The 12,707-nt window shown below is 38.1% G+C and overlaps 1 protein-coding gene across 3 annotated transcripts in view; it reads right to left on the bottom strand.

The window, feature by feature from the left end:
* Positions 1–12,707, bottom strand: part of CCDC66 (coiled-coil domain containing 66) — a 48,320-nt gene that overhangs the window by 10,245 nt on the left and 25,368 nt on the right. For 2 of the 3 annotated variants that reach the window (XM_048956934.1, XM_048956935.1), the window contains exons 1-12: positions 12,539–12,657; positions 12,182–12,246; positions 11,087–11,109; positions 9,310–9,727; positions 8,115–8,250; positions 7,859–7,962; positions 6,751–6,875; positions 4,954–5,085; positions 2,215–2,468; positions 1,767–1,851; positions 963–1,124; positions 379–526 (exon numbers count right to left, since the gene is read on the bottom strand). In XM_048956934.1, the coding sequence (XP_048812891.1) occupies positions 379–526; positions 963–1,124; positions 1,767–1,851; positions 2,215–2,468; positions 4,954–5,085; positions 6,751–6,875; positions 7,859–7,962; positions 8,115–8,250; positions 9,310–9,727; positions 11,087–11,109; positions 12,182–12,246; positions 12,539–12,549 (1,663 nt within the window). In that variant the 5' untranslated portion in view covers positions 12,550–12,657. Of the gene's footprint in view, positions 1–378; positions 527–962; positions 1,125–1,766; positions 1,852–2,214; positions 2,469–4,953; positions 5,086–6,750; positions 6,876–7,858; positions 7,963–8,114; positions 8,251–9,309; positions 9,728–11,086; positions 11,110–12,181; positions 12,247–12,538; positions 12,658–12,707 lie in introns of those variants that run through there. The other variant, XM_048956936.1, reaches the window with a different exon arrangement.

Raw genomic sequence — 12,707 nt, 5'->3', positions numbered from 1 at the left:
ATGTTATCAGACTATTCTAGCTTAGAGCTCAAAGCAAAGATTGAGAATTGTGATTCAGATCCTAAAATACTGCCTGTTTCACTGAAAATCAAGCCAATCCTTTGTAGGTCTGAATATTCCACATGCACTCCTGATAACAGCCTTGTATTTCTTCCTTTATGTAACGTAGCATTTGAAGATTACTAACATATGGCATTCACTGCATTAGAACACTGATATTATTGGAAAGATTCTTTAAATAAGCTAAAATTAAATTTGGTTTCTGAAGCAAAGGAGCAATTTCAGGCCTACTACAAAAACGGGAAAAAAGCCCGCTCACAGTTTGCACACCCACACCAAAGGAAGAGGCAAAGTGACCAGCAGAATGGCAGAACTCACCCCCACCAAGACTCTTCTGAAGTTTTGAAATGTCATGTCCCCTCTGAGCCAAATCCTGGATGCGCTGTTCCTGTTTTAATCTCTGGGCTAATTCTTGAGCTTTCTGCATTGTCTGATAGAGCTCATTTGTTTTCAGAATCACAAGTTCCTTTAAAAAAAAAAAAAAAGTAAATGTGGGAATTTATTTTGAGAATATGATCATGTCATCTCCGTATCATCCCAAATGTTTACATAAATAACGTCAAAATATCTTCTTGCTTTGAGTGAAGCATCTTAAACAAAAAGAAACAAACCAAAAACTAGCTGGGTTGGATGCAATACCTTACATGTAACTTTTAAATGGTAAAGTCAGAAGCTCTGCTGTACTAACGAAGCTGTTCAATCCTAGCCTGAAAGAGCTACGCATGTATTTTTTGTATTTAAAATCTGCATTTAAAATGCGTATTTCTGCTTTAATTGAAATTACACCTGCATTTTTTACCTCACAGGTCTTCCCACTACCTGCAATATTTAATTTCACTACATTCAGACAAGTCAGTAAAAGATTTCCATCCCTCTGCACTGAGCAAGACACAAAAGCCCACCTCCTTCTGTTTTTGTTTAAGCAGATCTTCTTCAAACTGTTTCTGCATCAGTTCTTTTTCTCGTGCTAGGCGCTGTTCTTCCTCTTGTTCCTCCAATTTTCTCTTCTCTTCTTCCAGTTGTTTCTTCTTCCGCTTTTCTTCTACCTGAGCCATTATTGCTTTCTAGTGGTATCATAAGAAAGTAGAATGAAAATAAAGGCATTAGAAGCAGGTTACTTGTATTCTTCTGTGTACAGCCATGATACTTGAATTTGGAAAGATAAAAAAATGAAGACAATGTATTAATATATGTGACAGTAGTAGGGAAAATAGCAGTCTAACAGATCATGCTATTAACTAGAAAGTACTTCAAATGCTTTTTTTCTTACAATTTCTCAAAATATGGCTAGTTGCCTTCCCACTGTTTTTTAGAACCATCAGCCCAGCAAAGCAGTCTGAAGACAAAATACTCAGAGATAAACAAAAGTCTCTTTTTATGTTTTCATTGTAAAGTTCACAGAACAGGTGTATGCAAATATCAGTCCTCTTGATGGTAGCAGAGACTGAAAAAAACCACACAAATCTTACTGGAGTTCTAAAGGCCGCACTGCATCATTCTGAGCCAAGAATTCAGTAACAGAAATACAATCAACGAATATAAATATTAAAAAAACATAGAGGCTGAGTGGAACGCTACTAATCATGTGTAGACGTAATATGAAGTCTATTTCTATATCTGAAGTCTGTTATTAAATTATCATGCTTTATTCACTTTTTTTCCATTTTCTCACTAAAATAGCTCTAGACCTTAAAACAGAAACCCACCTGATGTTCTAACTGCTTCTGCCGCCGTCTGTCTCTCTCTTCAATCTGTGCAGGATCCAGGAGAGCTGTCATTGAACGAAGGAAACTACAAAGAAAGAAACACGTATGTGGCTTTCTTATCATAAAGAGTAAATCCAAATGCCTTCTTTAATTAGAATTCCTAGATTACAAGTAATTTTTTCATATTGATGAAACTGAACTGTATTAATTATTAAATTTATTAAGGGAAATAAATAAGGTTACTCGCAGTAAATTTTATTAATGAACAATGGAAGCATATGCATATTTCAAAAGTGAAACCATGTGCAATTCTGAAAAAAGCAGAAGCCAAATGAATAAGATCCAAAGATCAGATTTAAGGCATCTTATTCAAATATTTATTTAGTTTCTAAGGGGTACCAGAAGTGAGCAGGATGGGAAGATGATTGTCCTTACAAAGTTCACTCACCTGGTTTTCTGACTGTGATCCAAAGCACTGTTTTTAGCACCTCTTTCTGCATTTTCCACTTTTGAGGGCATGAAGTTGCCTAAAGCTGCAGGTGAGAAAGGGTGAACAAAAGCAGTCAGCTCCTTAGGGTCAGGTGACAGGCAAAGACTTTCAGGCTGCTTTTTGTACATTCCATTTAAGGGGTGTTGTGCGTTAGTATTAAGGTGGTTCTTTAAAGAATCAAAATGCATTGCCCATCTGTCATGCTCTTCAGCCTAAATAAATATGAAGCAACAAAAAACGGAAATGTGCTCAATTACATTTTCTACAAAGCATGGTTAACAAAAGAGACAACACATTTTGTACAGCACCAACAGTTGAAAATCTTTGTTACGGAGTTACAACACACAGAACAATTCATTCCTTAGATGGAAAACCAAAGTGTTTCTGTTGCTTAAAATGCAAATCGGAGCAGAAATTATGCTGTGGATCAATACACCTGGTCAGCAGTAAAGTGCTTCTAATATATTTTCAGTAAATACAAACAAACCAGAAAGTAGAAAGTGAAGAAAAAAAAAAGTAAAAAAAAAAAAAGTCAAAGAATAAGTTAATAACACGAACAGTTTTACACTCACTCACATTTACCCACACCACTTCAAACATGGACAGCAGCAGAATTACTGTGCTTTGGGTAGAGATACTACTTTATACCTTCTTGTTTTCCTGTCAGACAGGCCTATTATAAAATAAACACTCTCCCAGAATTTCTTTCATTCTTTTAAGAATCCAATCCTAACAAAGCACCCGAGACTTCTGTAGAGGTGACTTTTTAAGACTCCCTTCCATATCACAGGGCCTTATCTTTACAGCTCCATTTTTGCAGCTGGACGTTTTACATAAAGCACCTTTGTTTTTGCTATAGGTACTGAGAACATTTTTTCTTCTGAGCAATATAATTGTTCGTCTGAGAAGACTGTAAGATGACTACTTCTACATTTCTTTTTGGCAGAATGCACTTAACATACTCTATTTAAAGCTTTCCAGGACTACATTCTTTAAACCAGAAAGAATCCCTTCTTGAAGAGAAGTTTTATGCCTATTTTAAAAGAAGCAATAACATAATCTTAATAAGCATCCAAATGAATCTTTCTCCCATTCCAAAGTAAATTTTGCCTTCCCTTTAAACATGTTGATGTGCAAACATATCAGAGAAGTTAAATATCTGTGTTATGTGAGTCTGCAGTACAGAAAGGTTCAGATTGTAACATGAGATGCAAACAGGAAGATGAAGAAAAAAAAAGATTAAATATGTGCAGTTTTCTTTCAAGAGGCTGGAAGTAGCTTACTGTCAAGTTGGTAACTGCAGCCATCTCCTTGTGCCACACCCAGCAAATTAAAAAACATGGCAGCCAAGGCAGGAATCTTTTACAGCTGTGTTATCTTCAGAGCTACAAAATGTCCCATTTGCAAAGGAAATTCAGTTCCCTCAGCGGCCCAGGAGAAGAGAAGATTTATGCTGTAAGTATGTAACTGACCTTAGCAACAAGGTGGGGTTGGTTTGTTTTGCTGGTTTGGTTTTTGGTGTTTGTGTTGTTGGTGTTTCTTTTTTTAATTATTTTTTGTTTTATTTTAGAGGATGGGTAGAAAGTTTCTATTATTGTGAGCCATAGAATTGAGATAATGCTTTTCTGTATAGGAATTGTGTGACTGCTGCAATAAATACTTCAGCTCAGAGTGAAAACTATCGCGTACTGATAAAGGCCACAGATTACAAACACTCCTATGAGGCGAGTTGTGGTAACGGAGGTTCTTGTTAGCTGCCAACACGGAGCGTGGTGAACATTTATCATACATGGTAACAGATATGACCCGGCTTAAACCTTCTTACAGTAATTTGGAAATCAGGGTTCTAACAACACTACAGTCTTGCTATGTGTTTCTTCATTTCAAGAGATAGATGAAGAGACTTTGGAAGAGTATGTTGGTCTGTATAAGAATGTAGAATACTTCACTAACCTTAAGATCAGAAGTAAGGTAGAAATAGTAACAAAGGAAGTATCTCACTTTTCCATAATAAGAACCTGAAGGGGTATGAGATACATTGCCCAGATCAGCCAACAGTGACAGTATTAGAAGTCTCTTAACTGAACTTCAAACAAATTATATGGGCAAGTTTCCTTTGAGATCCAGTGTAAAAGATCTACATTCAACAGCCTGGAAAAACTGAAGGTTATGAAAGGTAGGGCTGTTTTCTTTAATCCTTCTGGGTGAGCAATTGTTTAAAAAGCTTCAGAAGCATGTATCAAAATAGTATTTCCAGAAACAGGATCTGAATACCTCTGTGATGCACAATGGGTGTCTCTTAACAATTTCTTCTCATCTCCTTCAGTAACTTACAGGAAATTTGTTTTTTACAAGGTGTCTCACTAGTGTCTCTGCAAGACCTTACATCCCCTGTTCCTTTTAAACCATGGGGGTTATAATAATACCACTATTTTCATCTCCACAGCAAGTACTTTAACACACCAAACTAGGCATGTTGTCCTCTGCCAGGCAAATGCTGCAACACCTACTGCCTGAGCGTTCAGTGACTGTCCTGTGATCTTATGATGAAAAACTGGACATAGAACATTTCATTATATCTTTGCAACTAGTTCTTAAGTCTAAGACTTCAATTTTTATTTCTTAGAAGAACAAAAATTGAAACAGCAAGTTCTTCTTATTCTAAGCCACAGTTCTAAGTCTCTCTAAGCCACTTACCTTTGATAAATTCATTTTTTCTTCTATTTTTCGTAGCTTAGCTTCTTCCTTCTGTTTGTCCAGCTCTTCAAGCCACTTCTTCTGTTGCTCATGCTTCAAAGCACTCAAAGGTCGCTCCTGTAGCACAACTTCCTGTAATAAGATATATGCTTGTCTATTACTTGTAGCCAAAATTCACTACATTGTCCAGCCACATAACAAAGACGTGTCAGGAAACTGTGCTTTCAGTAACTTCAGGCAGAATTAGGCTGTTCTCTTGCACAAGCAATGAATGTAAGCTTGTAACTTTACTAAGTGCTTGCCTGTTCCATAAAAATGCTTCAATTGTTACAAAGATGCTGAGTCATTGAACCTTATTCTAACTTGAACCATCAGCCTCTTGATCCAGACAACTTGACAATCGTGAACAAAAATCCTTCTTCCTTATTGCTGTAGACACTTGTCAGCCTGTGTTTCAGGTAGATTCACCCCATGATCATTACATCATTAGCTGATTCAAGTAAATTCTACATAGCACCTTCTGTCTTCTCAATTATTAATGGATACCCATATAATATTAGAGACTCCAGTGACACTGAGAATTTTCAATGCTATCTGACAAAAAACATTCTGTCACTGTCTTTTCAAACCCAATTTCTTAAGCTTTTTTGCATCAAAACTTTTTTTCTTGTGGTTCTGTTTTTGATACGTTCCCACTTAATCTATTTCTTTAACATATGCCTAGAAGCTAAATAAAAATTCAGTTAACACCAAGTAGTGTTCTTCATTTCAGCCTTTAATTATACTCAAGTCTTTGAACTACCCATATTTTGATAGGCATTCAGACACAATGCTCTAGCTAGAGCACAATGATCTACTGAATTATTTTGGTCTAAAAGAACTACAGCTGTTATACATCTGTTATCAATAAATAAGGAAAAAAACAACAACCCATAACTGCATGCAAGTTAAAATCTTACCCCTAAAACAAATGCTACGCAACTGACAACTGGTGAGCTGAGAACAGTGTCCGCAATGTGACCACTTATTGATTTATTTAGTTTTTTTGTTGCTTTTCTTTTTGTTTTGAATTAAATAGCCTTTAATGTATGCAAAACAAATAAACCAATTTTCTAGAAGCTGCTACCCATTAGAACCTCAGTCAAAACCTGTAATTAAGCATGTCATATGCAGTAGTTTTTACTTATGTGCAAAATGAAACAAACTCTTATGGGGGAAGGGTGATAATTTTTTTTTCTAGGAATACTGAATTATGCCAAAAGATGCCATTTATTTTTACAACTGACAGTGGATAAAAACCACCTGTTTGACAGCAGCCTCCTCAAAGTCATGTTTTATCTGACATGCCATTTTCACAGTTACACCTGACTACGTGAAAGGCAAGTTAAAATCAAAATGCTATGCTTAATATTATGTAAGCCATTAGGTATACTAGAGAGCTAATGAACAATGTAAATAATTATATATTTATTATTATATAACCACTTCATTATGCTTCAAATCATAATTGGAATAGATTCATACCTCATAATAATCAACATGCAAGGAAAGGAAGAGGTTGGTAGTGATACTTCATATAACTGATAAAACTAAAATTGGAGCAAAAGCTACGTTTGATATAGGGAGCTGCATCACATCATGCCATCAAAGAGCTTAAACTAACCACTGAAATCTGATTCTGCTTCCTGTTAACATTGGATCTGTACAGAAAAGAAAATCTTGTATGAATTAAGAGCTCAAGAGTTCTGTGACGGTGCTGTCAAAACTCTGTTTTTCAGTGTTTATAGATAGCCTTACCTTATCTGGGTCAGCTGTTTCCATTTTTTCTGTATGGTTTTTATCATTGCCAGATTTTGCCCCTAAATAAATCACATCTCCTTCCAAGGTTTCTTTCAGTTTCTTCTTCAGTGCTACCTGTTCATCTTCAGGAAAGGAAGTGTGGGAAAATGCACGAAACTTTAGTAAAAATTCCTAATACAGACATGTAGATGCATTTATTAAAATAAGATAGGCCTGTCATCCCTACAATTGTGATTGTAAAATGGACTACACGATAGTCACCACTGTGTGATCTACCAGTTCAAATGTGACTTTGCTCTTAAGATGATGGCCACTGAGCCTCTGTCCAGAGGTGTAGGGGTAACAGGGTAATCTGTCTGAGAAGACTACAAAACCCTGAAGGCTTAACAACTATCAATGAGAAACACAGCATATCAATTATCTCCACTTCGTTAAGATTAATGAGATTAGAATATGCTAATATTGCCAAACCAATGGACACTGCAAACATCAAACCCTGTAATCAGATCATCTACATAAAAGTTGTAGAAACAACACTCCTGTATATCAATCATAAATAGCTTCATTTGTCATGGAGTCTTTAGCACTGTCTTAAACAGTTTTAACTTTCTACAGTGATTCCCTGTGGCTGGTGATGGGACAGGGCTGCAAACTGTTCCAAAGTCAAACTGCAATTTGTACTCAGTCACACCTGTAGACCAGGTGACACTTTTCCCTTAGAAGAAACAAAGTGATTTGTTAAGGACAATGGCCATCAAGGAGCGAAGGGGTGACCAAACCAACAGGAGCCAACAACTCCTACAATATGAAGCATTAAAAAAAAAAAAGCCCAAACAAAACAAAAACCCCACAGCCTTATTTGGGAAAACATTTCTTTTGTTTAGCAGTATTTTTTCAAGAAGTTATAGATTTTCTTTATATAGGTTTTTTTTTTTTTTGAGGCTTAGGAATTGATCTGTTCTAGAGATTTACAGCAGATAACTTCCAAATCTGTAGCAATTGCACTGATATAAGTGAACTTACAGAAGCATAAGTAATGCAAAGTTTGTTGTCGTCTTTAGTGTCATAAACTCATAAAAATATAAGTGGTGTGTATGGTAAGTACCTAATTCCTTCTTCCACTGGCTCTTTCTTGATTCTAATAAGGCTTTCTCTCCTTCTCTTTCACCCAAGGTGCTAAACATGTCAGCGGGTTTCCAGGACTCTTTTCTATAGGTGAGGGAGAGAAAAAAATTACTTGAAAATCTGTTGATTTTAAACATAACTTTTTGATTAGTATTTATATCAATTCTTACTGTGATTAAGAACTGCAATTCATTATTGGAGAAAATTTTCATGGACAATAACACAGATTTACGTACATAACTTTCTCTCTTGGTTGTGGATATGACTCTTCTTTCCTGCTTGAATTAGAGTTAGGCTTATCTGGAACAGATGGAATTTCACAAGTGTTTTGGAGCAATGCTACAACGGTTTCCTCTGATGCCTCACTAGTGCCTGTAGTAGAATAAATGTACATGCCTAAATGTATACATATTTGTACATTTATACATATATGCATATACACACACAAAAAGCAAACAAAACATCAGTGCCCACTAAACATTTTTCAATCCTTACTACTTAAGGAACAGAGGAGACTTGCAAACTCACAACTATTTAACAAACCTGTTTTCTGCCCTGCTTGTACAGCTGAGACATGCAAGTTACAACTTCAAAGATATTCTTAGAATGTTAGACTGACAGTAAACACGCTTGCCAGGGAGCTCAGACATTTGTACCCTACTTACTTTCAATGTGCCATGTTTGTGGTGACAGTCAACCTCTTCCATGGGTCCAAAAATAAGAGTAATGATACAGGAAGATACATAATAGTTGTCATGTTTGTCAGCAAAAAAACTGCAGAATAAACCCTACTCAGTAGTAGTATTACAGTTAAGCAGAAAGATGCATGAACATCTTGAGGTCAGAAGGAAATCTGAAGAGTGCTCTTGGGATACACAGCAATATCTGAACTCTTTGATCAACCAGGAAAGCCTGCATTTCTGAGGCTTTTTGAGTGTGCTGATGACAGTTATTTCCACAGAATCATGGAATCATTTGATTTGGACAGGCCTTTTAAAAGTCATCTAGTCCAACTCCCCTGCAATGCATAGGGACATCTACAGCTCAAGCAGGTTGCTCAGATTCTGGTTATGTTCTCAAAATTCTGATGTTAATGGTTCAGTGCCCTTCCACTATTTTTTTTTTTTCCCCCAATTTTAGTATGAAACGTTGACAAGAGTTGCTTGCTTTTTTACTCTGCAAAGTACTAGAATATTATCAAACCATTTCTAGTTCTTATTGTTAAAATTAACAGCTGCTTGGTTCCTAACACAGGCAATTTCACATCTGTAATTGCAAGCAGTGGTGTTGAGACCATTAGAGAGTAGTATCTCTGTCTGCAAATAAACATAAATTATGAATTCAACTCAAAATTAAGCCTCATGTTTTGCTTTGTTTCCATGAAACTAACATCAGTTAACTGTATGAAAACTTCACTGCACTGTATCTTACCTATTTCCTCTTGCTTTTCACTGGGAGTCTCAGAGATGTGCCTAGTTTCTCCTTTTACAATCATCAAAATCTGCTGAAGCTGTTCTTGTGTTAAACACACCAAACTTCTTAGGTCTTCAGCTGATATATGTGCATTTTGAGCTTCGTGTTTACTTTCTCGAACATTAAGATTCTCAGAATCAGGTTTCCTATTTGTGGTGTCTCTTTGGAAAATCAAAGAGTGATCTTTAGTTGTAGCTTCACGTGAGGAAGGTTTAGTTACTTGCACTCTTTCACCTTTTGACACTGATAAGCTTGATCCACTCCTTGATTTTGCTAAGTTTTCCTGATTGATGCAAGCATTTCGTGTTGACCTCAGCATATGCTCAGTATGCCTTATTCTCAAAGTCTGTTTAGACCCTTTGGCTTTATTTCCCATCTGTTAAAAAAAAAAAAAAAAGAAAAAGAAAAAGAGAAAATTCAGTACATATTACATTAAGGAGAGAAATTCTCATAAGCAACAAACAAAAACAGGACTATGAGCAGCAGGTAACAGTGTTTCTTTTCTTCTTCCTTCCATCAATACAATCTAACTCCATAAGAAAACAGTAAAGTATCTTCACCAGCACTAGATATCACAGAATGGCCCTGGTTGAATCATGAATCTCCAACCCCCCTGCCACAGGCTGGGCCACCAACCTCCACATTTAGTACTAGACCAGGGTGCCCAGGGCTCCATCCAATCTGGCTTTGAACTCCTCCAGGGACAGGGCAACCACAACCTCTCTGGGCAGCCTGTTCCAGCACCTCACCACTCTCACAGTAAAGAACTTCCCCTTGACATCCAACCTAAATCTTCCCTCCTTCTTCCTTCCCTCCCTCCAACTTAAAATCATTTTCCCTTGTCCTGAAATACCTTAAGGGAAAACACAACACCTAAATCTGAATATTTAGAAGACACAAAAATAATTTTATATAGCATAACATTTAAAAGAAGTCATAAACATTCTTATTTTCTTTGGCATTTCTGAAGTATGGCTTCAAGTGTGGTTCATCATACAGTCACTAATATTTCAGTCTTGATTTTTTCCATTCTGTAACAGTTACTCTTTCCAGGGTCTTTGTTGTACATTTGTCACTATCTCACAGATACTGAAACCTTCATCTACTTTGTCCAGCTCACTGCATTCCAGTTTACTCAGACAGGCACAGCCCATGTGACTATATGGACAGTAAAACACATTTCAGACAAATTTTACCAGCATCCCTTTAAGATCTCTGAAAGTTCCAACTGAGATGATTTCCTACACTGTTGTAACTTTTTGGGGAACTAAACAAAACCACTTTGTGATGGCAGAAGTTGTCACCGAACTTTTAATTCAAACTTGTTGAATATTTTACTGAATTTTTTGAAGTTCAGATTGGATATTAGGAGCAGGTTGTTCACCAGGGAGTGGCCAGGCACTGGAAGCTTCTCAGAGCAGTGGTCACAGCCCCAAGTCTGCAGGCATCCAAGAAACATTTGGACAATGCTCTTAGATACTGACCTTGGTTTTTAGGTAGTCCTGTGTGGAGCTAGGAGTTGGACTCAATGATCCTTATGGGTCCCTATCAACAGAGGATACTCTGTGATTCTTTTTCATAGCTATAATGAACCTGAGAAATACCCCTTTTTCTTTTTCATAAACATGACTGATTACAAATATTGAGACATTTCAAATGTGTTCTCAAAATTATCTGCCAACAAACTGAATGGTATAATGTGTGCTCTAAATAAAATGTAGTTCTTTTCACTTACCTTCATTGCAGGCTTTGCTTTATCTTTTGGGAAGCAAACACAAACATATGAGAACAGTATTTAATAGCAACTTCTTCCTGAAAAATAAATCTTAAGAAACTCATGAGCTATTATAGTTATCAGACATCTTGTAAGGAAGGGGGAAGTACCTTCCTGTAAATCTACCCAGTATATGTGTATGTTTTTCTTTTGGTATAAAAAATTCAAATATATGTTGGAAAACAAATAAAAAGCTACCTAGCTATATTTGAGACATCTATTCCCAGTTGTACAGAAAAGTACCATGCCTTCTTTGCACTACCTATTAGATACCAGAAAAGCTAACAGTTCTGACTGTCTGCAAAACGCCTTATTAATAATATTTTACAATTCAGATGAAAGTATTAAAATTTGAGAGTATGCTAAGTTGTCACTCTTAAAGGCAGGTGTTAAATCCTGGCTCAGAGTGAGTGGCAATGATATGTGCTATGAATAGGGCCAGTGAACATTCCAACAAATGATGCCAGCTACGTCTGAACTAAGTGAAAGCACTTTCAGAGCACTGCCATTCCAGAGGTGTTGTGAGGCTTTGTCTCCAGTGGTCTGCCATTTCTTCTTGACTCAAAGCATTCTGTAACATCTCACTGGTCAGCCCTCTGTTAAATGCAAAAAGTGCAGCCTCACCACGGCTGACAAAGGGGACAATGAGTTCCCTGCCCTGCTGGCTGCACCACAGCTGATGCCAGCCAGGGTGCCATAGGCCTCTGTAGACAATTAGGGAAAGTGGTTCTGTGCTTGTACATAAACACGCCTCATAAATAAAAAACTACAGTTCAGACAGGCTCATCATTAAGCTTTAATGAGATGGTCTTTTCTAGTGTGGCAGCACTGAGATCTGGTCTAAATAAACTGCTTAGTGAAAATGATAAACCTCAGCCACTAGCTACTGAAGTACTGTAAATATCTAAGTGTGAAATAATACAGTTCTGTGTAAATCAAGCACGGAGCTACTGGGCTTCTTTTTCCCTGGCAATAAGATATACTAAATTGCAGAAATTCTCGCATTACATCAGTCGGAGCTTGAAAGGTTACTTCAGGTAAATAATCAAAAAATACCAGAAGCGGCTAAAATCAGCCTCGGCTTCCCGTCCAGCACTTCAGTTTCAAGCTTCAGCCCATCTCTGCAAAAGGGGAGAAAGAAAGAGACTGGAACCGTGCAGAGAAGAGGCAGCGGTGCGATCCGTGCACTTCAACAACCCGCACTTCATGCTAACACCGCACGCGCTCCCCCGACGCCGCCCGCAGCGCTGCGGTCACCTCACGCGCCTCCGGCCCTTTCCCGCCCCCACTCCAGACGGGCTCCACGCCCCCCCGGCACCAGCGGGCCTCGAGGCGCCGAGCTAAGGCGGGGGGGGGCTGGGTCCCGCCCCGCACAGAGCGGCGTTCCCGGCCGCCGGGTCCCTCCCTCCTTACCCCAGGTTCATGGCCCGACCGAGCCGCCGACGGAGCCCGAGGGGCCGCCGGGCTCGCGCTGTGTGTACAGCGGTTGCCGGCCCCGCACAAGGAGTCGGGAGGCGATAGGCTTCCGCCGGGCCCCGCTTCGCCAACGGGCTGCCAGCACACTGCGGGGCCGGGCCGAGCG

The sequence above is a fragment of the Lagopus muta genome, chromosome 11 (assembly GCF_023343835.1).
Source record: "Lagopus muta isolate bLagMut1 chromosome 11, bLagMut1 primary, whole genome shotgun sequence".
In the NCBI taxonomy this organism is placed as follows: domain Eukaryota; kingdom Metazoa; phylum Chordata; class Aves; order Galliformes; family Phasianidae; genus Lagopus; species Lagopus muta.
Note: the sequence above shows the minus strand (reverse complement) of the source record. Positions and strands in the feature narration are given on the sequence as shown.